The sequence below is a fragment of the Ochotona curzoniae genome, unplaced genomic scaffold (assembly GCF_017591425.1).
Source record: "Ochotona curzoniae isolate NIBS_2020 unplaced genomic scaffold, NIBS_Ocur_1.0 contig_2404, whole genome shotgun sequence".
Lineage (NCBI taxonomy): Eukaryota > Metazoa > Chordata > Mammalia > Lagomorpha > Ochotonidae > Ochotona > Ochotona curzoniae.
In genome coordinates this window covers 7,340,313-7,363,241 of record NW_024465451.1, presented here as the reverse complement: position 1 = coordinate 7,363,241, position 22,929 = coordinate 7,340,313, and the positions used below count along the sequence as shown (strand labels likewise).

At 57.5% G+C, this 22,929-nt stretch overlaps 1 protein-coding gene across 2 annotated transcripts; it reads right to left on the bottom strand.

The window, feature by feature from the left end:
* Positions 1–5,305: 5,305 nt before the first annotated feature.
* Positions 5,306–14,158, bottom strand: ZC3H12A (zinc finger CCCH-type containing 12A). Of its 2 annotated transcripts, none has more exons than XM_040974223.1 (6): positions 14,064–14,158; positions 12,843–13,319; positions 8,794–8,933; positions 7,655–7,889; positions 7,126–7,232; positions 5,306–6,896 (listed from the first exon to the last, which is right to left on the bottom strand). In XM_040974223.1, exons 2-6 carry the CDS (start codon positions 13,283–13,285, stop codon positions 6,025–6,027), a joined length of 1,797 nt encoding a protein of 598 aa, XP_040830157.1. In that variant the 5' UTR covers positions 13,286–13,319; positions 14,064–14,158; the 3' UTR covers positions 5,306–6,024. The 2 variants fall into 2 exon arrangements, with proteins under 2 accessions (XP_040830157.1, XP_040830158.1); XM_040974224.1 differs by having other exon boundaries at positions 12,843–13,316; positions 14,064–14,155.
* Between the last annotated feature and the right edge of the window lie 8,771 nt (positions 14,159–22,929).

Here is a 22,929-nt window from a genome sequence, read left to right as displayed (position 1 = left end):
GGCTCCTTCCTGTGTCCCCACAGGACTCTTTAAAGATACTAGTGGCGCCATTCATGAAATATCCGCCCTCCTGACCTAATCTCAGAGGCCTGGCTTCCTGATGCCATGCCCTGGGGCATTGAAGGGGGACATGTGGGGTGGGATTCAGCATAGGTGCTCTGAGGGACACCTCCCTTCAGACCAGGCACCAAACAGGGCTTCCACTCCGTAGTCAGGTCAGTTCTGTCCCAGAAGCACCAGGCACTCTGCATGGAGACCCTTCTAAGGGGACCTGGGGGAACACACCAGCAGCATGCATGGGCTACATGGCAGACCACTGTGCATACTGAGCTTTTTCTTGAAGAATTTATTTTCACTGGAAAGTCAGATTTACAAAAAGAAGGAGAGGTTTTTCTTTTTTAAGGTTTATTTATTTTTATTGAAAAGTCAGGTATACAGAAAGAAGAGAGAAAGGAAGATCTTCTGTTCGCTGATTCACTCCCCCAAGTGACCACAACAACTGGAGCTGAGCCAATCTGAAGCCAGGAGCTTCTTCCAGGTCTCCCACGCAGGTGCAGGACACCAAGGTGTTGGGCCATCCTTGACTGCTTTCCCAGGCCACAAGCAGGGATTTGGATGGGAAGCAGGGCCACTGGGATTAGAATTAGCACCTGTATGGGATCCTGGTATGTGCTAGACTACTGTGCCAGGCTCAATATAAATTTTCCATCCAGGTTAACTCCGCAAGTGGCTGCAATGGCCAGAGCTGAGCCAATCCGAAGCCAGGAGCCTCTTCCAGGTCTCCCACGTGGGTGCAGGGTCCCAAGGCTTTGGGCTGTCCTCTACTGCTTTCCCAGGCCACAAGCAGGGAGCTGAAAGGGAAGTGGAGCAGCTGGGACAGGAAGCAGTGCTCACATGGATCTCTGCCTGTGCAAGGTGAAGACTTAAGCCACTAGGCTACTGTGCTGGACCCGCAGGCCTGCCTCTTAAGCTTTAAAAAAAAAAAAAGATTATTTACTTGAAAGAGCAACAGAGAGCTAGCATCACTGGGTTCATTCTTCAAATGGATGTAACAACTGGACCTGGACCAGGTGGAAGCAAGGAGCCCAAAACTCTCACCAGGGTCTCCGGTGTGCATGGCAAATCCTTGTGTCCTCTTCTGCTGCCTCCCTAGGCACGTCAACAGGGAACTGGCTTACAAGTTGGGTAAACCTGGGTACAGCACGGTAGCCTAGTGGCCGAAGTCCTTGAACGTGCTGAACTAGCCTCACACACATGGCTTTGTAAATGTGAATGCCCTGGGGTAGGTTCTCAGCAGGGAGGTAGCACCTCAGGGGCCCTGGAATTCTGGCTTCCCTTTCAATTTGGCATCTCTGGCAGCAAGAGAGCTGAGCCAGATGTGCGAGACCCTGGCATCACATTGAATTTTTCAAACCATCTGTTGAAAGTGAATTATTGTACTTTTCCTCTCCCTTTCTTATGCTGCTGTTTTCTTAGGCTTTTAAAATCCTGGGACAGGGCCTGGTGGCGTGGCCTAGCAGCTAAAGTCCTCGCCTTGAGCACGCTGGGATCTCATATGGGCACCAGTTTTGATCCTGGCAGCTCCACTTCCCATCCAGCTCCCTGCTTGTGGCCTGGGAAAACAGTTGAGGACAGCCCAAAGCCTTGGGACCCTGCACCCGCGTGGGAGACCTTGAGGAAGTTCCTGGTTCCCGGCTTGGGATCAGCGCAGCACCAGCCGTTGCAGTCACTTGGGGAGTGAATCATCGGATGGAAGATCTTCCTCTCTGTCTCTCCTCCTCTCTCTATATCTGACTTTGCAATAAAAATAATAAGCCTTTTTTTAAAATCCTGGGACAGGTGGAACTTTTGGGAGCTTTAGACTTTGCGGGAGGCATGGTAGTGCCCTGTGCCATTGCTTCCAGGGTCAGCTCCAGGTGCTGCTTTGAGTCCTGCAGGAGCAGTACCGGAAGGTGCCGGCAGGTGGCAGCCAGGGCGACACCAGCAGCCTGGCCTTGAGTGGAGAGCAGTGGCAGAATCAGCTTTGGGACTGGTCCCCAGTGACCAGGTTCCCATCCATGTGCCCAACTTAGCATAGGGCCAGTGGCCCAAACCTTGCCTCCCACCTCGTCTGGCTGCTGTTTCTCAAACAGGTGAGCATTTTAAGCTTCCTGACAACTGCCTTTAGAGGAGCTTCAAGCAGCCACACCCTGAGTGACGGTCTGTGGCTGCCTCTACCTCCAGGAACCAGCTGTAAGAATTTACATGCCACAACCTTGACTTCAGGATGCCTCGAATTTCCATCCTGACCAGGTTCTGCTTCCTGCGTCTTTCCGCCAACCTCCCCCCTTCGTTTCCACTTGTGAACCAGCAAAAATTTCACCACTCAATCCCTCTGCCATGCCCACTGTATTAGGGTCTGAGTGGAAACCAGGGAGCCTGGAGTTTGAGAAGCCCAGGGGCCAAGGTCCTCGGGCTGCCTCTTTCCGGACAGGAGCCCCCGGGGACCAGCTGGGGTCCAGGGCTTGTGTGCACAGCACCTCTTCCCTCACAGCTGCCTTGGATCCAGTTTCCTGTTGCTGGGCACTGTGGCACTGGCAGGTCTGCCCTGTGTGTCCCACAGTGTGAGGAGTGCTGGCCACTTCCCAGTTCATCCTGCACAGGAGACCTTAGGAGAACCGCTCTCCCACCTGCACCTGGCTCGGGTCCCCAGATCCTAGTCCTCCACATAGGCTGGAAGGTTGAGCAGGCAGGGGTTGAGCAGGCAGGGACAGCAGGAGGAATGTCATCCCACTATGGGCTGCTACCTTGCCTGCTCATCCTGGCTTCCACAGTCCACACCCCATGGCCGGTGAACCCCTGTGCCAGACAGAACTTGCAAGACAGCTCAGGGGTCGGGCCGCTGTCCAAGATAGCCGCAGGCCAGGGCGGAGGGAGGGCATTTGGGGGTGTGGGAAAAAGTGGGTGGGAGGCGTTTCTCTGTGTCATTTCCCAACAGTGTAGGAATTTGCATACTGGCCAATTTCCCCATCAGCTTCTTGGCTCCTAGAACCAGGAAAGCCAGAGGAGGAAAGAGCTGCACGGGGCAGCCACCTGGAGTTTGCTCCCTTGCAGTGGCCTCCTCCTCTGCGGTTTGAGCTTTGGTCTTAGGAGTGACATCCTGTCCCTACCGCCTTTACTGACAGGTCGGAGAGGGGAGCGCAGGGGTGGAGGTGGCAGCCGAGGTTCCGAGAGGGGGAAGTGAGTCGGCTTGAGTTACACAGCTTGAACCCAGGTCCCCCTTCTCTGCCGCCACCACACAGATGGAGGCATCCTCTTGTGAAATCGAGTGAGACCAGGCCTGTGGTGTCCCCTTCTGTAGGTGAGGAAATGCCGCCTGTGTCAGCTATTTAAGTGGATGTCATGGCAGGAGGTGGTGGGGAGAACTTTATAGAATTAAAACCTGAGCCAAGGGGAAGAGTTAGCTTGGACATCTGGCCTGGCAGCCTTGGAGTAGTTCTGCCTGGAAGCCAGATTGAGAAACAGGCCCCAGAGGGGGCTGGAAACATTCACGGCCAGCATGGCAAGGCCTGGCATGCTGGGAAAGCACAGGTTGCAAGCTTGGATCCCCAGGGAAGGACAGAATGGCCTGGATCCTCTCCAGAGCCTGGCACCTGCTGTAGCAGCACCCCTCCCCCAACAGTCAGCCAGCACCTGCTGCCCACTGCCCACCTGCCTGCAGAGTGGCTCTCTTGCTGCCTGCCAAATACACAGAAGCGGAAGCAGCAATTGACCAAGAATTCAACCCTGGGTAGGAAGTGAGGGTGACCTCCCAAGTCCATGGCTAGTGGGTACATGAGATGGGAGGAGGAGTGAGAGTGCCTTACTTCCCTTTCTGGATGACCCGAGGCCTCCCAGCCACGTGGCACAGAGGCAGCGTAGCATGCTGGGGCATTTCATGTCCAAGGCCCCATCCGTCCTCAGCTTTGGGGACCTGGGACCCAGTGCTCAAGGCCCTGCCCCAGTCTGTCTGCCTCTGTGGGACCTTGCCACGTGCCTGATAGTGAACTGGACAATCCGGTATTTCAGCTTTCTGCCCCATAAACACAGGAACCCATAAGTAGCCTTGTAATCTGGAGCACAGTGCTTAATGGGGAAAAAATAGTTTGTAAACAAGGCAGTGCCATGGCCTGAGGCAGCTGGAAGTGACAGGTGTGGAATGCCAGGAAGAACAGATCGGCCAAAATATTTCCATGTCCGGCCCTAGGCACAGGCTTCAAAGAGCGACCATTTAGGGTGAGGAAGGCTGGCACCATTGGCACCGCAGGTGAAGCTCACACAGGCACTGGCTCGCATCCCGGCTGCTCCACTTCCCATTCAGTTACCTGCGGTGCTGATGCACCTGGGAAAGCATCGGAGGATGGTCCAAGTGCTTGGGTCCCTGCCCACCCAACTGTGGGAGCCCTGGGTAGATTTCCAGGCTCCTGCCCAGCTCAACTCTGGCTGTTGCAGCCATTGGGGAAAATGAACCAAGGGATGGAGGAGTCTGTGCCTCTCCTTGTCACTTTTTCAAAGAAATAAAAATCCTTAAAAAAAAAAAAAAGCCTTCTTGTTTTTTCCTAAAGTCCTTTCCCATTTTCCCCTGCTGATTGTGTATAGGGAGTATCAGATAGCCCAGCTGGTCACCTAAAAAGACTTGACATGTTCACCCTATTTTTTCATGGGTGTGGGATGTGTATTCCTGCTGCTCTCTTTGTGGGCTGGATAAGCTCAGGATGCTGGCTGCAGGGGAAACCCTGGTGAACAGATGAACGGAGCTTGCAGGGGATTGCCCAAGACCTCTTAAAGGAGCCTTACTCTGGGGGTCAGGTCCCACCCCAGGCAGCAGATCCTCCCTCCACAAATGAGGACACAGCTCCAGGGAGGGCAGTCACTTTCCCCTGGTGACAGCCAACAGCAAAGCCAGTTGGTGAGGGCTCTTCATCTTCTTGGAGGGGACCCTGGCCTACCTGGTGAGCTGGGACCTGGGAGAACAGGGCCAGAGCTGAGTCCTGAAGACTTGTCTCCCCATCCTTCTAGCCCAATTCCTGGGAGGCCATCTCTCCGGCTGGGTACTTTCCCAGCCTCAGCGCTGGCCACAGCCCAGAAAAGGGGAACAGCCCCACAACCTGGCACACAGCCCTTTCACACTTCTGCTTCCTGGCCCGGGCCCCACCCCCCACCCAGGTCTGCAGCAGCCTCCCATCAAGGCACAGTCCCAGCCCTGCAGGGCCTGCACAGGCCTGGTGAGAGCTGGGACCCCACCTTGTTCCCGGGGCGAAGGCAGAGCCACAGTCACCTCTGGAAATGGCTTGGGCTATATACTTTATTCTGATGTTTTTGGAGGGAGGGCTTTCCACTTAGAACACGGGAGACTGACACCTGTGCGTAGGCAGAGGCACGTTCTCATGCTCTTGGGGATGGAGGGGTGAGAGGAGAGGGTCAGGGGACAGGGACCCCGACCCCCGGGGCGGGTGCACAGAGTGGGGCAGAAGGGAGGTTATTTAAGAAGCATCTTGCTTACTGACATGAAGCCATGCGCCCAGTGAGAGCATGGGCGAGACCTCATTGGCTTAGAGGAAGGGGCCCCTGGAGGGCAGGCACACAGTGCCCAACTGGCCAGCCAAGGCTGGCATCCCAGGGACGGGGTGGAGGTGGGGGGCCTTGCACAGGGCCCCCAGCCCGAGCTTCTGCTCGCCCCCAGCCTCCTTCCCCGCCCTCTGAGAGAAAGAGGGTTTGGGCCTCAGCCACAGACTGACGGCCGTTACTGGCGCATCTGCTTAAAGCTACAGAGATACAATGTGCATCAACAAGGCGATCGCCTCTGACCCGCTCAGACACACAGCTGGGCAGCCATGGGGCCAGAACCAATCCTACAGTATGTTCGGTGTGTGGGTTCCCTCCCTTTTGTTTACCACCCTCCTGCTGTCCAGCCTCCAAGGGCAGCACACCTTGAAGCTGGGAACAGGCCCCTTTACAGCACTAGGCCCTGACCAGACAGCCCCCACCCTCCCGACAGGTGCCCGCTTACTCGTTGGGGTGCTGGGACTTGTAGGACAAGATCTCCGCCGCCAGCTGCTGGGGGTCCAGGAGCTGCGGGAAACGCCCCATCACAGCCTCTACCAGGTGCGGGGGGAAGACGCCGCACAACTTGGTGTACACATTGGCCCGTTCCTTGGCCAGGCTGCCTGCCCCGGCCCACAGACCCCCACCGGGCCCTGGGCTCGGCCCCTGGGGATCCTGCAGGACTGGGGTGGGTGGAGGCAGCGGGTATGGTTCAGACCAGTACTCTCGGGGAGGGAAGGCAGGTGGTGGGGCCGGGTAGTCTGCAGGGACACTGAAGTGGCCAGCACCCATGTCCCGTCCAAAAGCATGGTAGGTCTGAGTGGCCGGCAGCTCGCGTCCATAGTGGTAGCCAGGGTAAGGCCCGCGAGGTAGGCCTGGTTCTCCCAGGCTTGCACCCCGGACTCCCCACAGTTCTGATATCTGGCTCTCTAGGGAGCCGATGCCTGAGTCCAGGCGGTCCTGGGAAGTGTAGGGTAGCGAGTCCAGCGTTTGTGGGAGCCAGTCAGAAGGCCCGAAGCTGCCCGCACTGCCCCCACTTGCTGGGAGGCTCCTGCCTGCTGGGGCAAAGCTCTGTGCTGGCCCCTCACGCCGGGATCCTGGGGAGGCCCGGGTTCCCAGCTTCTTCCCATCCACGCCACTCTGTTCGGCTTCTGTGGGTGCAGAGCTGGGCTGGGGTGATGGTGCAGGGCGCTGGGTACTTTTGTCCTTGCCCGGGGCTCTGAGGGGTGAGAGGAATGCATTGGCACGGAGCTCGTCGGCCACAGAGCGCTGCGGGCGGCTGGGTCGCTCCGGGTGGAAGAAGCGGCACTTGATCCCATAGGTGCACTTTTTGCCTACATGGAGAAAGAAGGGGGCTGTTGAGTGGGGGGCTGCGGGGAGTGCATGGGACCAGGGTCTGGGTTGGGTTGGGGATGGCAGTGGGTGACACAGGAATGCTGTGCTTGGTATGTATGTCTGGGGGGGCGGTCCCCAAGAGGAAGCAAGTGGGGCATAGGCAGGCTCAGGTAAAAGGAAGGGCAGGTGCGGAGCTTGGGGGCTTGAGGGCAGAGCTGGGCCTCATACCATAGGGGCATGGCTGCTTCCTGTGCTCGGAGGGCAGTGGCTTCTTCCGTAGGAAGTTGTCCAGGCTGGGTCCATGTCGGCCCAAAGGGTCATCGGGAGGCATGAACCTGCAAGAGGGCCAGGAGGACTTTCAGGGAGGCGGGGCATGTCCAGCTGCCGGGAAGGGGCTGGGCGATGGGGCTCACTGGGAAGGCCTGCAGATATCTGGCCAGATGTCCAGATCTTGCGCTTGCTGGGGGCGATGGCAGGCAGGTGGGTCACACCAAGGGAGGTAAGGGGCAGCCCCCCAGCCAGGGATTCTCCGAAGGCATCAGAGGCTGCCCCAAGTCCCAGGGTCTCTGCTCAGGGTGGTGAGAGGCCTTCCTGAAATACTAATCCTGTTCTGGTATAAACACTACTGCACCCGCCCCGTGTGGAAAAGTCCCCGGGCAGGCGGACAGCTGTCCCAAGGGCTCCCCAGAGCCCAGCCCTCCCTGCTGGGGCCAGTCCCTGCCCATGAGGGCCGGCGGCTCCTCCTGGGGGATCGTACTTGTCATTGACGAAGGAGTACATAAGCAGCCGCTCCTCAATGAAGCGCTTCCACTCCTGGCGCTCTCCCTGCAGGTCCCGGTAGGTGTCGTTGGAGACCACGATCCCGTCGGACTCGTAGGCCAGTTTCACGATAAAGCGGTCGTCGTAGCACACCACCCGCTTGCCGCCGACCCGCCTCGACGGTGTGAACACCAGGATCTTTTTCTTCTCCAGCTCCCGCAGGATGTGCTGGTCTGGGAGGTGACAGGGTGTGGGGGTCAGGGTCCAGCTGGGACCCAGAGCAGGTTCTAACCTCCTGGTGGCCACGAGTGGTGGGGAGGGGCAGAAAGCAAGTCTGCTGAGGCCACGGCTACACCACCATGCTCCCTGGCTTGGCTCTGCCATGAGCTTGCTGCCGGGAGACGGAGAACATCCGGCCACTGCGAGCTGCAGGCGCCTGGGGGCCAGTGTCCAGGGCACTGAGTTGTTCTTCTCCTTCCCCTCTGGACATTGGACCTGTCCCAGCCAGACATGGTCTTGGCTGTCTGTCCATTCTGTCCTTGGGGGTTTGTGAATGAGGCTGGGCTCACGCTCTGCCCCTTACGTGGCCAGGACGGAGGTTTCCAGCTCACTTTGGGAAGCTGCTGTTCCAGCAGGCTGAGATCTCGCAGCCTCTAGCGAGATGGACTCACTTGTCCAAGGAGCCAGGTGACAGCTGGCATATGAGCAGTCCTGACCAGTGCCAGGCGTCCTGAGTGCATCACGTGAGGCCTTAACCCCAGACTCCTGACCCTAGCCCATTCTACAGATGAGAAATGAGAGGCTCAAGGCTAACACAGGCCTTTCCCCAGGGCGCAGAGGCAGCCAGGGTGGGACACAGCCAGGATTCCAACTCTGCTGGTCTCAGCCCTAGCACCATGTTCTGCTCTGTGCCACTGAGGCTGGTAAAGGGGTGCCCGCCCACTAGGAGGAAGAAGGAAGCACCCAGTCCCCGAGGCAAAAGACTGGACAACGTGACTGCCTGCCAATGGCTGCTTGTTCAGAGCACGACTGCCGAGGCCAGCAGAACCCAGGGACAGACTCCTACCTGGAGTCAACCAGGTGCCAGGCGCAGCCACGGGGGAAGGACCAGGGCTCTCGGGGCTCCACTCAGCTCACCTGTGATGGGTACATCAGGCCGAGGCTGCTCTTTCCTCCAGGACGGTACAAACACAGTGACGTCTGCGTGACCCCGCTCCAGAAACCAGTTCACGGCCAGCAGGATGCCCCGGCAGGAGAACACCTCCTTGTTTCCATGGCTGGGAAGAGAGGAAGGACAGGTCAGCCTGGGCAGGCTGGGGAGTGGATCACCCACTAGTCCCTGCCTAACCCACTATGCTAGGGGTAGGGTGTGGGAAAGGCTGGCTCAAAGCCTCCATTGCCAGCACTGCTTCCCGGCAGGTCCCAGGCAGCCTGGAGACTCCCCGCCCCCACCTCCCCAGCCAGATCCCATTTCCTTGAAATTGAGGACACACCCAGCACAGCTCCCCATGTTGAGGCGGGTGGGAGCTGGAGGGTCAGGCCCCCTTGCAACACACCTGGGGGTGGGGGAAAAGGCAAGTGAGCAGATTGCTGGTTCCTGCCCCGCCCAGCAGCTGCTGGGACCACAGGACACAGATGTACACAGCGCACTGAGTCACCAGCCCTCCCTTGGCCCAGTAGTGCCGCCCGCCTGCCCGCCCGCGTGCCGAAGGGGTGGGGGAAACACCAGCCCCAGCCTAGAGAGACCAGGCTGTTCCGGATTAAAGTTCAGTTCCTGCACTAAGCCTCCAGGGGCTGGGACCCCCAAGGAGGGCGAAGGAAAAGGAGCCACCCTGCTCCTGGCTCCGTTCACCACAGGACAGGAAGTGAGGAAGTGACTGGGGGGGGGCAGGAGACTAATGAAAGTGAAAGAACAGTGGACACTACTTTTTCCCCCCAACGCCAGAGAGGAGGGTGTGACTGAGGAAGGGATACTGGGTGGTTGCTGCCACCTCCGGGAATGCTGCCAGTAAGCAGCGCTGGGAGCCAGAGCATCCTCCCTGCCCAGGCTGGTCTGCCTGACCAACCATGGCCAGGCCCCAGATCACAGCTCCCCTGCCTGCAAGACTGCTCAGCGTCCATCCCAGGGGGCCATGGCAGCATCGGTTTGCCTGCTGGCTCAGTGCAAAGTCGAGGAGATTCTCGTCTAGAGTTTTGGGACTGGGCCTAGAGGTTCCCAGGGGAACACTGGGCATCATTGGAAGGCGCTCCCTTCCCGTAGCCCTTTGCCTCTTGCTGCCCCTCTGAGCAAGCACCTCAGAGTTTCAGATTTGGCAAATACAACAGGACAGATGTTACGCAAAAGGGGCAAGTCCAGGGCCGACCACATCCTGTGCGTGACTTTAGGGGGGGGTGGAGGGGCTGGTTGGCTGGTAGCTGGAGCCCCAGGAGAAGGCAGACAGGGTGGTGAGGGGGCATAGCGGCTGTTGGGGAGTTTTGTTCTGACCTGCAGCGTCTGCGACGGGCACCAAGCCCAGCCCTGGAGCAGCACCCGGCCCTTGCTGACCCAGGGCTGGCTCACAGTCTCCTGGGCTAGGAACCTGGTGGTTCTGAATGAGGGTACCCTCACTGGCAGCCCCCTTTCCCGGGAAGCACATGGTGGCTCAGAGAGGGGAATGTGGTCATGGTGAGGAGTCATGCCATGGTGACGGAGCAATGCTAAGTGTGTGTGTGCTCTCAAGCATCACATGGGTGGTGGCCTGGGTGGGACTGAGCCTGGTCTAGGGGAAGAAGGGGGGGGGGTCCTGGGTGGGGAGCTCAGCTAGGGACCAAAGGCACCACTGCCCTCCCACCCCCAAACATGGCTTGCTGAGGTGAAGGCCATGAGGGCCCTGTGACTCACCCAGCGTCACCTGGCTAGTGGTAAGAGACGAGTGGGATTGGAAAGCAAGCCTGAAGCCACTAGAACGCTTTCCTGTCTCTCACTGAACACCCAGGGCTGATGTGGTAGAAAACACACACACACACACAACCCCTCCCCAACGCAAGTGTGAACCAAGTGGGTTAAGAGGGAGGGGCAGAACAGGAAGAAATGATGTTCTGGTGAATTTGCACTCTTCCTGCAGGACCCACGTGAAATGTCACTGCCTCTTGGACGCCTTCTGGGGTTGCTCATTGATGCCCGGAACTCTGCCTGCCCCACACCTGCTCTGGGCCTTCTCCCTGGCCTCCCCTCTCCGGCCTGGCTCCCTGTCTGAGGTATGCAGTCTGCACCTGCCTCCTCCTGTCCACACACATGAACACGCAGGGGTCCCGTGCGAGGCCAGTGGCATCTCCAAGCCTTGGGACTCCCTGGGATGCCTGAACTCAGTGTCTTGAAAACCTTGGCTGAGGCTGAGGCTGCTCTCTGTGGCCCTGGCTTCCAGAATGTTCCCTCAGCAAGCAGGCATGGCAGAGCCAGAAGCAGAACACACAAGGCCCAGAGTGCCTCCCTACAGCTAACTTGATGTCCCTCTTGCTGCAATGGAGAAAGTTCTAGTGGCACAGGAAAACCGGACTTCCTCTCACCGCCCCCTCCCCCCCCAGCTCCAGCGGCCCCTCCAGAGGGCACAGAGGGTCAGGGTCCCCCTGCCAGCTGGGCTGGCCAGATAGAATGTATTTGCTATAGACTCCAGATCAGCTGCTCCCCCGCCCCAGGACAGAGGGCAGGGCTGGGCCAGGCTCCCCAGGTGACAAGATCTGCCCAAGCCCGGCTTGTTGAGTGGAAAAAAAATTCCCTTAGAAGGAAACAGAGGTGAATTTCCCCACGATTTGCATATGGCAGGGGCTAGCCCGCCCCTGGCGGGAGGGGGCGGCAGGGCAGGAACCCAGTAGCAGCTGAGACAGGAAGTCAGAGGCTGGAATTCCCCTCCTGCCAGCGCTGGCCCAGCTCAGAAACCCCCCGTGGCCAGGCGGGCTCGGCGTGGCTCTGCCTCTCAGAGGGCTGATGTCCCCCACCACCGCCCCTCCTCTCGTGGGGACACACACACACACTGCTCCTGGTGGCCCCCTGACTTGGCCACTTTCGGCCCATGCCCCTCTCCAGGGCCAGGAGTCCCCGGAGGACACCTAAGCCTCCACCCCAGCTTGGAGGGACAGCTCTCCCCTGCCTCTCAGCCTGTGGTCAAGATGGGAACACAGACCCAGAAGGTCGGAAGAAGAGTTCACCTGGCCTGCTGGGAAAGGGGTAGGGTTGTATGGGGCAGGCAGGCCCAGAGCTGACTTGCCCCTCGTTGAGCCAGGGGTGGGCGGGGCCAAATGCCAGGTGAGGACAGAGGCTGACGTCAGGCATGGCAAGCAGCCCACCTGGGAGATCCCTCTGGGTGGCGGGGAAGTGCCTGGGGTCTCCCTGTCAATGCCTCCAGGAACTTTTCCTCCTCCGGAGTGACCCACCCAACCCTGACTCACAGCCCACCTAGAGGTTGGGGTTGGGGGAGAAAGCTGGCCTGGAGGGTGGGGCCTGGCTTCAAGGGAGAAACCAGGGCTCTCTAAAGCCAAGCAGCGGCCTTAACCCTGTACCCACCCTGTGAGAGCCCTTGGGGAGACAGAGGGGCAGTCATGGGGCCTCATGCCATTGTGCAGGCAACTGCCCCCCCCACCAGTTCCATGAGAGCCAGAGCCAGCTGTGAGGTCACTCCCCTCCCCCGGTCATAGCAGACCTCAAGAGCCCCAGCCCCCCAAAGGATGACAAGGACCTTATCCGGGCACCTCCTTGGACACTGGCCACTGGCTGATCCTCACATGCTCTGTGCCAAGGGTGGGTCAACCCTCTCACAGGTAACAAAGCTAAGTTCCCTGGTGGGTGGCAGCCAGTTCCAGGCCAGTCCCCTGCAAGATCTGACCTCCACCGCAGTGAGGGGGTCTGAGGCTGTGTGCTCCTGCTGGCCTCACACACAGACCCACCCACTGCATATAGCCCCCCACGTGCCCCTGGAGGCCGCAGGATCTGTATTGGAACACTTGTGCCACCACCTCCAGGCAGGTTGAGTATACCAGGATTGCAGCCCCACTTCCAAGATGTCCCGAGCTGTCAGGTGGGGGGCCTCCTGGCATGGGGAGGCAGGGTCATGGAGGGCAGAGGTCAAGCTCTGGTCCCCAAGGCAGAGCTGTGCAGCAGCTGAAACAAGTGGTACCAATGCACACGCCTCAGCCACAGAAGTGCCACCTACCTCATGGCCACATTGCTTCCGTCAATGACCACCGGCCTCAGGTCGCCGCCCTCCCTGTCGTCCTCTGGGAGTGAGGGTTCCAGGCTGGGCGTCTTGGGGGTGCCCCCGCCGCGGGGCACCAAGGGGAGCTGAGAGCAGCGGTCAGGTGAGGCCTGGCGCTCCCGCTCGGTGGCCGAACCATGCTTCACCAGCTCGCCCAGCACCGTGTTCGTGTCTGCCTGCAGACCCAGCTTCTGCAACACGCTGTGGATCTCCGAGGAGGAATAGCCCAGCTTCCGAAAGAAGTCCACCTTCATCTGCAGCTCCAAAGTCGCTGCCTCCTGGGTGCAGGGCTCTGGAGTCGTCCCTGGGGTGTCCCGGCAGCTGTGGCTGTCCTCCAGTGCCCACAGACTCATGGTGGGGCTGGCTTGCGGGCTGGGGGTCTCTCCACAGGAGCTGCTCATAGCTCAGCCTCCTGCAAGACGGCCGTGACAGCTGCTGCGGGGCAGGGTGGTGGGGGGGGACAGGCATGAGGGTTAGCAAAGGGAGCCGCCTGCCCTGTCATCCTCTCTCTCCTACCCGCCCCACCCACCAGGATGAGGCAACCCTGGACTGGTGGCGCTAGGCAAGGCCACGGTCACGCGTCAGCTCTGGAAAGCTCTCCCAGTGAGAATAGGGTAAACTGAGGCACCGACAATCAGAAAGCGCTCAAGGTCACCCAGCTGTTAGCTGGTGGCCCAAAGACTGGAATTCAATCTCTTTAATTCCGCCCCCTACCCCCAACCCCAACCCAGGGATCCAGAAGGCAGGGGCGGGGCACTCTGGGTGGAAAACCGGGCTCAGACGGGCACCAGGGGCCGGGGGCTTCCCCCTGCGACGAGGCGGCCTTCCCGGCACTCTAGGGCCAGGCCCAGGCGGCGCAGGACTCAGACCGACTCCCAGGCCCGGGCAGGCTAAGTTTCCGGGGTGATCGACTAGGAAGAAAAGTTTCCGGGAAACTCTGGTCGGCTGCCGGGCGCCGGCGACGCGGGGGCTGTCCCGGCTTACAGGCCCGTGCTCCTGCGGCCTCCCCTCCCGACCTCGACCCCTTGCCTCGCCCCCGACTCCGCACCGTGGGCTCAGTGGAAGGGGTCCTGAGCACCAGCGAGCGAGGGGGGTGCCCATCCCAGGGCTCTGCCTTCGGTCCCACCCGGCCGGAGCCCAGCCGGGACCCGCAGCCCGCGCCCCTCCCGCCGCGCTCACCCAGCCGCGCGCCGCCCGCAGCCGGCGGCGTCTCCATGGGGCCGAGTCCCAGGGGCAAGGCCGGCAACGCCTTTATACGGAGCGTCGGCAGGCAGGTGGCGTTAAGCAGGGTGACGCGGAAGCCGGGCAGGGCCACCGCCCCTTCCTGCTCCTCCCCGCGCGCCGCCCCGCCCCGGGCCCCGGCCCCGCCCCCGCGGCCCGAGAGGCCAGCCTGCTGCCTTCTGCCAGACCCAGGCAGGAAAGTGCGCCCCTGCCTGCGAGGGATCAAGGTCGACGCCGTCGGAGCCAGGCGCTGTCAGGTGGAGGGACTGGTGCGTACAGGGGTCCAGAGTCAACCACGGCCGCCAGCCTTGGCCCCTAAGAACTCCAGGTGCAACCCACTGAGAGCATCAGCTCCGCGCGTTCCCACCCGGGCCACTGCAGGTGCACCTGATGGGGACAGGTCAACAGGTGAATGGAGATGGAGTCAGTAGTGGGTAGGGAGTGACCTGTCCAGGGCAGGGCCACCCAGGTAAGCAGTAAGCACCTTGCCAGGGTAGAAAGCTAAGTATATAACCAGCAGACACACTGTGACCAAGGAACAAATGAGGGATGGGGGGACCCTGGTGATGATCATGTGGTTCTGTTCATGGGATATTGTTACCCATAACCATCTGACTGTCCCTTCACCTTTAGGGTCCCGAATCAACAGGTCACGATCCCTCCCAGGAGCACAACACTTGGCGGCCTTGGGTGAGGACGACAGAGGGGTATTTAGCCGTGTTGCCCTTTGTCCTTCAGAGTTCAATGGCCTCATTGGCTGAAAAGACCTGCTTTGCGCATCAGGCTCCGATTCCTGTGCAGGAGGTAGCGCCTCAGTGGCCGGGGTGCACGGGGCTGGTGGAGGTGGTGAGGGGGTAGGGCAGGTGTACCTGGCTTCCATTTGCATGGGAGGTGACAGAGGGCTCAGGGACGGCAGCTTCTGCAGTGGCACCAGTTCACAGTGCATAGGGGACAGCTGAATCCCTCAGGGCAATATGCTTACTGTGCTGTGTGCTGTGGCGCTGGCGCCTCACTTACCTGTGCCTGTGTCCTGTGTGGTGGGTGAGAGCATGACCGGCAAGGATCGGGAAACCTGGCACAGAGCTGCGCACAGCTTAAAGAGTATGTGTCATTGGGCCCGGCATAGTAGCCTAGCAGCTAAAGTTCTTGCCTAGGGCCCAGTGCGGGTGACCTAGTGGCAAAGGTCCTCGCCTTGAACGCACCAGGATCCCATATGGGTGCCAGTTCTAATCCCAGCAGCTCCACTTTCCATCCAGCTCCCTGCCTGTGGCCTGGGAAAGCAGTCATGGAAGGCCCAAAGCCTTGAGACACTGCATCCGCGTAGGAGACCTGGAAGAAGTTCCTGGCTCCTGGCTGCAGATTGGGCAGCACTGGCCATTGCACTCACTTGGGGAATGAATCATCGGACGAAAGTTCTTCCTCTCTGTCTCTCCTCTGTATATCTGCCTTTTATCAATTAAAAAAAAAAAAACTTAAAAAAAATTTTTCTTAAAAAAATAAAGTCCTTGCCTAGAACACACCGGGATCACATATGGCCACTGGTTCTAATCCCAGCCACCCTGCTCCTGACTTCAGGCTTTGGATTGGCTCATTGTGGTCATGTGGGGAATGAATCATCAGATGGAGGATCTTCCTTTCTGTCTCTCCTTCTCTCTGTATATCTGACTTTCTGATAAAAATAAATAAATCTTAAGGGCCCAGTGTGATAGCGTAGCAGTTAAAATCTTATCTTGAATGTGCCAGGATCCCACATGGTCGCAGGTTCTAATCCCTGTGGCTTCAGATTGGCTCAGCCCCAGCCTTTGTGGTCACTTAGGGAGTGAACCATCAGACGGAAGATCTTCCGCTCTGTCTCTCCTCCTTTCTGTATATCTGCCTTTCCAATAAAAATAAATAAATCTTAAAAAAAAAAAAAAGAACACACATCATCGGGTAGGCAGCCTGCACCTGACTTAAAACAGACACCGGGCTCCTGGAGGCCCTCTGGGCGTTCCTCTCATCTGAAACTGCCTTCCTGAAGTTTAATTCTAATTGCTCCCTTGCTTTTCTTTTCATGCTACCGCCTGTATGACTCCTTAAAGAGCGTATTGTTTAATTTTTTATTTATGTAAAATGGAGTCATTCTACAATTGTATAACCTTCATTACAAAAAAGATTTGTTTAATGAAAGAATAAGTTACAAAGAGAGAGATCTTTCATTGGCTGGTTCACTTCCCAAGTGGCTGCAACAGCTTTAGCTGAACCAGGAGCCAGCTTCTTCTGGGTCTCCCACGTACATGCAGGGTCCCAAGGCCTTGGGTCATCCTCTGCTGCTTTCCCAGGCCACAAGCAGGGAGTGGGATGGAAAGTAGAGCAACCGGGACTCGAACCAGCACCCATATGGAATGCTGACACTAGCAGGTGGATTAGCGTGCTCTGCCACTCTCCTGCCTCCTGTTCGCTGTACCCCCTGGAGTTTTGAAATTTCCAAGAGTGCTTTGGATGTTCTTATGCGTGTCTCCCGAGCTGAGGTCATGGAGACTCGGAGATGGAAGAAAGTGAAGTGGCTTACTCAGGGGTTGGAATTCCTGCTGCTCTCTGCTCGCTTGTTCCCACTGCACCAGCTTGTCTGGCAAAGCCACGGACGAGCCAGGAAGGAGGTGGGGTGTGTGTCCGTCAGGTCCCGCCGCTCCTCCTTGGAGCCTGCCTGACTCTCACTGGCCACCATGTCCCTGCTTTGAAGCCTGGTTATGTTTGAAGATTCCCAGAATGTCTCCTTTGCTGTGCCTTGTCCCCCTTCCCCCTACGGCAATTCTCGAGGTCTGCACACTGATGATAGAGAGAACACGGGGCCCCTGCCACCTGTCAGCCCCACCCTGAGCCAGCGTGTCACACGCTCTGTGTCCCTCCTGCCGAGCCCCTTGCATGCCGTACCCCTCGGCTTACCAGGGCCCCTTTTATGAGTGAGAAGCACTCAGGAATGCCAGGCACATCCTCACGATAGTAAGTACCTTCAATACGGTAAAAACCCGAGGTGTTAGGTGCAGGTTAATAATAGAGGTAATAGTCCCCCATGGCAACCGTGCCACCCGTTTATGGTGCTGGGCACTGTGCCACCATCTCACAGGTACTTCCAGGCCTTGGCTGCTGCTCAGCCAGGGGTGCCCTTCCCTGCCTCCTGATGGCTGCCTGACTGATGCCATTCATCTTTGAGATGATGTCACCTCCTGGGGGGGGGGGCTCCTTGCTGCTCCTGACAGCCCCCAGCCAGTGACCCTGTATGCTGAATTGTCACTGCCAGCCTAGATCCAGTCCTCTGAGGCTGGGACCAGATGAGGACTCCTCCCTGGGCTCCCAGGCTTGGTGTTGTCCAGGCCTGGTCCAGTGGGAACCGACGGGACTGGGCAGTGAGTCAGGTAGCTCCCCACCGCAGTCTTGTTCTCTTCCGGCTCCTTTCAGCGACTTCTTCTCTGGATGCCAACTCTCTTCTGGCGGTGCCGGGGAACCCCTGCTCTACTGACTGCAGGGGTTATGCAACCGTTGGCTCGGATCCCTGTGGATCGAATGGTGTCAAGCCCATTCCTACCCCTCCGCCTGTTGCACGCCCTTCTTGGCAGATGCACTTGCCAACTTCCTTTCTGAGCCTGCCTGCCCTCTGGCCACCTGCCTGTGCCCAGCCACACCTACCAAGTTCCTGGACTGGTCACCTCCCAGGGTGAGTGTGAGGCTGCAGAGGGAAAGGTCCCAGGAGTGACCTTGTCCTTCGCTTGTCCCTTTAGTAGCTCAGCCTGGGGAGGACTCAGGAGCAGAACTGCTGCCCTCAGGTGATGCTGCAAAGGTGATGCTGAATTCACTAGGAGAAAGAACCAGAATCCTGCTACATTTAGAGGCCCTTGGAGTTTTCCAGTAGGATGTGTCACAGTGGGACACCGCATATCAGCACGTATTTCAAAGTCAGCCAAGGGACCAGCGTTGGGCCATTAGTGGGTTAAGCTGCCCCTATGAGGCCTGACTCCCTTATGGGAACTGGTTGAATTCTAGCTGCTCCACTTCTAATCTAGCTCTTGGCTAATGGCCTGGGGAAAATCCGTGAAATAGATGGTCCAGGAGGGGCCCAGCATGATGGCTTGACTGACTAATCCTATTAGTGGGTGAATCAGCAGCAACAGCCAGGGCTGGACCATGCCAAAGCCAGGAGCCAGGAGCGTCTTCCAGGTCTCCCTCCAGGGTGCAGGTGGCCAAGCACTTGGACCTTCCTCTGCTGCTTTTCTCAGTCTATTAGCAGGGAGCTGGATTGGAATAGGAACAGCTAGGACATGAACCAACACCCATATGGGATGCCAGTAGCACAAGTGACAGTTTTACCTGCAAACCTGGCTTTGAGGACTTATTTTAAATATGCATGTATAAATTTAAAAATTTCATTGGATAAATAGCTTATGGTGGGGCTGGGACAGGGATAGGATGAGCTGGAGTATCCTATGGTGTGGACAGGGCAGAGGGAGCCAGGGCCTGTAAGAGCTGGAAAGGGACAACAGTAGAGCAACATGGACAGGGGAGTAAAGGTCGGCCGACTGGGCTACCAGCCAGTGTGAAATAAATGCCTGTGAGTTCCTGCTGGCATAAAGAAATGATTGAATAAAAACTGAGAGAAGAACTGATTATTCCTTCTTATATAATTCCCCATCATGGGCTTGGCCTAATGGCTCTGTGGGCTCATCTTCCCTTTGCAAGTGCCAGGGTCCTATATGAGTGCAGGTTCATGTCCCAGCTGCTCCATTTCCCATCTAGCTCCCTGCTTGCAGCCTGGGAAAGCAGTCGAGGACGGCCCAAAGCCTTGGGACCCTGCACCCACGTGGGAGACCCAGAAGAAACTCCTGGCTCCTGATTTTCGGATCAGCTCGGCTCTGGCCATTGTGGCCATTTGAGGAGTGAACCGGCAAATGAAAAGCAGTTATGGCAGGGAAGTGAGGTGTGGGAGAGACAGAAAAATCTTCCTTCTGTTGGTTCTTTCCCCAGATGGCCACAATGAAGCTGAACTTGTCCAAAAGCCCGGAGCCAGGAACTTCTTGAGGGTCTCCCGCATGGGTGCAGGGGCCCAAGGATTAGGAGCCATCCTCTGTTGCTTTCCTAGGCCATAAGCAGGGAGCTGGATGGGAAGTGGAGCAGTCAGTACTTGAACCTGTGCGCAAATGGGATGCCAGCATTGCAGGAGGAGGTGTAACTTACTATGCTACAGGACTGGTCCCTGATGTGATAGTTTGAATCAATGTGACACATTGCTAAGGTAATAAGCTACAAGATGACAGCTTTTGGGGAGAGTGAAACTGGGTGAGGGTGTTTGGGAACTCTTGGCACTATCTTGAAACTGCTCTATGAACCTACAGGTAATTTCCAGAGCTGACCTTGTGGTGGAGCGCATAAAGCCACCACCTGTGAAGTCAGCGTCACATATGGGAGCCTGTTCAAGCCACTTCTGATCCAGCCCCTCGCTAATGGCCTGGGAAAAGCAGTGGAGGATGGCACACGTGTCCTGACCCCTGCTCTCCATGGGAGAGGCCCGGATGAAGCTGCAGGCTTTTGACTTTGGCCAGGATGTTGCCTTGGAGCTCTGGTCCTGACTCAGCCATTGCAGCCCAGTGAACCGGCAGATAGAAGATGTGTCTCTGTCTCTCCCTCTTAACTCTGCCTTTCAGATGGATTAATAAATAACTCTGTATTTAAAAACAACAACCCCCAAATTCCGGCATTTATTTTTTGAAAAGGCGCATGTGACGCTCTGGGCCTCCTTCACAGAGAGAGGTTGCAGTTTGGTGATCAGGACAAACTTCTCTATGAAGTTCCATTGGCTCAGATCCTGTGCCAGCACAGTCCTAGCTGGGCCCCTGGGGCCCCTCTCCCCTCTGCCTGTGCCCCACCCCTCAGCAGCTCAGCACTCCCAGCCTCCTCTCCTGCACCCTTGAACTTGCAGCTGGAAAGCCCCGCAAGGGCTGATTACCGTGAACTCTTGCTTTATAGATGAAGACTGGGAGGGAGGAGGGCTGCTTGACCTTAGCCCCGTGGGAGGAAAGGGCTGGGAGAAGGACTAATCTGGCTGTCCCGGCCTGAGGCATCCCAGGTGGGTGTCTGGCAGACCCCACAGGTGCCCTGCCTTGCTGATGAAGGGTGAGGCCAAAGGGCGAGGCCTATCTCAAGGGGATGGTGCTAGCTCGGGTCAAGTGTCTCCAAGGGCCTCACTGCACACTCCCTTAACAGGCGAATGCTGTGGAAGACCCAGGAAGAAGTGGGGTCTGAAAGTAGGCAAAAGGTTGATTTGGTCTAGGTGGGGGTGTTCCCATTCCAACTTAGAAGTCAAAAGGAGTTCTGCAAATGCCAGGGCATGCTGGGTCCCCAGCGCTGGGGTTGAGCATTCTGCTTTCCTGTTGTTCCTGAGACTGGCAGTGACCAGCCCCTACCCCAGGCCCGCCCCAGGGTCCTGGGAGTAGAGCCCAGGCTGCAGTGGCACTGTCCCTGGGGCAGCTGTGGGAGGGACCAGCAGGCCTCTGTCCTAGGAGATGAAATGCCATCCTCATGGGGTTTCCCTTTGGAATCATTGCAGTCTGGGGCAGCACCCTGTCCCTTTGGGTAAGGCACAGGAGCTGGCTGGAGGTGGGGGCACACTGGACCGACATGGTTCCCATTCAACTCTGTTGTGTGTGCCTCTGCTGCAGCCCCTAGGCCAAGGCCAGTGCTCAGGGGTCCCTGGGAACTCTGAGTGGGGCTTGCATCTCATCCAAGGAGAAGCCAGCACGGACTGGCCAGGGATAAGCTGGCACCTGGGCCGGATCTAACCTCAGAGGTGGGCATTAACCGCTTGCCGGCCGGCTCCTTAAACCCTGTGGTCAGTCACGGGGTGCTCACAGCGAGTGCCTCATGGGACCCTGGCAGCCACCCCAGTGCAGTTGTTGTGACAGTCACAGATGTCGTTGGCTAATCAACAGGCTGGGGAGACTGACTGGCCACCTCGCCAGCAGCCTTTGGCCCGTCCCCCCTTCCCGATCGTAGTGGGAATTTCCCAGCCACATGGGCTGGTCAGAAATGACCCCATTCTAGGGGTGGGGCCTAAGTGTCTTCAGCAAAGCCCAGGAATTTTGAGCACTGAGGAGAGCCTGCTTGGGATGACTGCTCCCCAGGCAGAGAGCCTGGCTTTGGGGCCCAGATCCTTTCCCCAGGTGCTGGCTCTAGAAAGCAGGCAGGTGGTGGTGGCTTGAGGGATTGGGTCCCTGCCACCCCATGGAAGACTTGGGTGGAGTTCCTGGCTCCTATCTTTGTCCTGCCCTGGCCCCAGGCATTGTGGGTATGGCCGGAGGGGATGGTGAAAAATCAACAGATAAGAGATCTCTGTCTCTGTCTCTTTCTCTCTCTCTGCCTTTTGAGTAAAAAAATGATAAGCAACATTTCATCCTGCAGGCTATGGGGAGTTGTTTAGGAAATGGCACAATTGGAGTCCATGAGTCTTCATTCTGATTCTGTTCTTTGGAATCAAGCCCTCTGTTTTGGATTATAATTAAGAAAAGCAAGGAGAGCCAGGAGTTTCTGGAGCCAACAAAGAGAGACTGTTAGGTCCTTAGTAATAACTGCTAGGTCAAGCCTTGCCCAAAGCCAGCTCTGTGCTTTTCAAAAATCAGTGCATTCTGTCACTCACAACCAAAAATAACCTTTATTTATTTTTTAAGGTTTATTTGTTTTTGTTGGAAAGGCAGATGTACAGGGAGAAGGAGAGACAGAAAGATCTTTCATCTACTGGTTCATCTACCAAATGGCCATAATGATCAGAGTTGAGCTGATCCAAAGCCACGAGCCCAGAACTTCTTTTGGGTCGCGCACGTGGGTGCAGGATCCTGAGGCTTTGCTTTCCCAGGCCACAAGCAGGGAGCTGGATGGGAGGTGGAGCAGCCAGGACACAAACTGGCGCTCCTATGGGATCCTGTCACTTGAGCCACAGTGCCAGCCCCAAAAAGTATCCTTTAAAATGATGCTAACAATGAGTCAGTGATGATTAAGGATCAGCAATCACCTTATGATGGCTTAGGAGACAAAATCTTACAGAATATGAGGTCTGTGTTTGCAGACACAAAGCGGGTCAGTTGTCAGAGTTATCAGGTGGCACTGAGGCACCGAGAGGTGACGCTGGCTCAGGGTTTCACAGTTGCTTAGTCTGGTCCCTGACACGTCACTACTTCCACTTCTTGGTGTTTAATCATAGTTGGTACACTTGAATTTCCTTTTTTTTTTTTTTAGAAGATTATTTGGTTATTTCTTTGAAAGGCACGGAGAGAGAGAGAGAGAGAGAGACAGACATTGGTCCACACTGCAAATGACTGCATTGGCCAAGACTGAGCCACACTGAAGCCAGGAACTCAAGTACCTGGGCCAGCTTGTGTTGTTCGTGCAGGGGTATTAGCAGGGAGCTGGATGAGAAGCAGAGAAGCCAGGACTTGAACTGGCCAAAGGTCCGCAGAAAGTCAGCCAAGAAGCAGCTCTCCTCCTTCCTGGCCCTTGAGTCAGCCACTTCTGCCTCCCCTGGGAGAAGGGTGAGGATTCTGGGGGTGGCAGGACCCTCCCCTGGCCTCCCCTTGCAGCTGCTGAGTTGCATAGGTCAAGGGCATGACTGTGGATCCTGACAGGTAAGGACTGTGGATCTTTCATCCACCCCTGGAAAACACCAAAGCTGCGAGGCTCAGAGAAGACTCACTTTTCCTGCCGGACTGGCTTGCAGAGATGGGGGCCATGTGCTTGGGAGTCTCACCCCAGCTCTGGTACATACTCGCGTCTGAATGCCTTCTGATGTGCCCCAAGCCTGTCA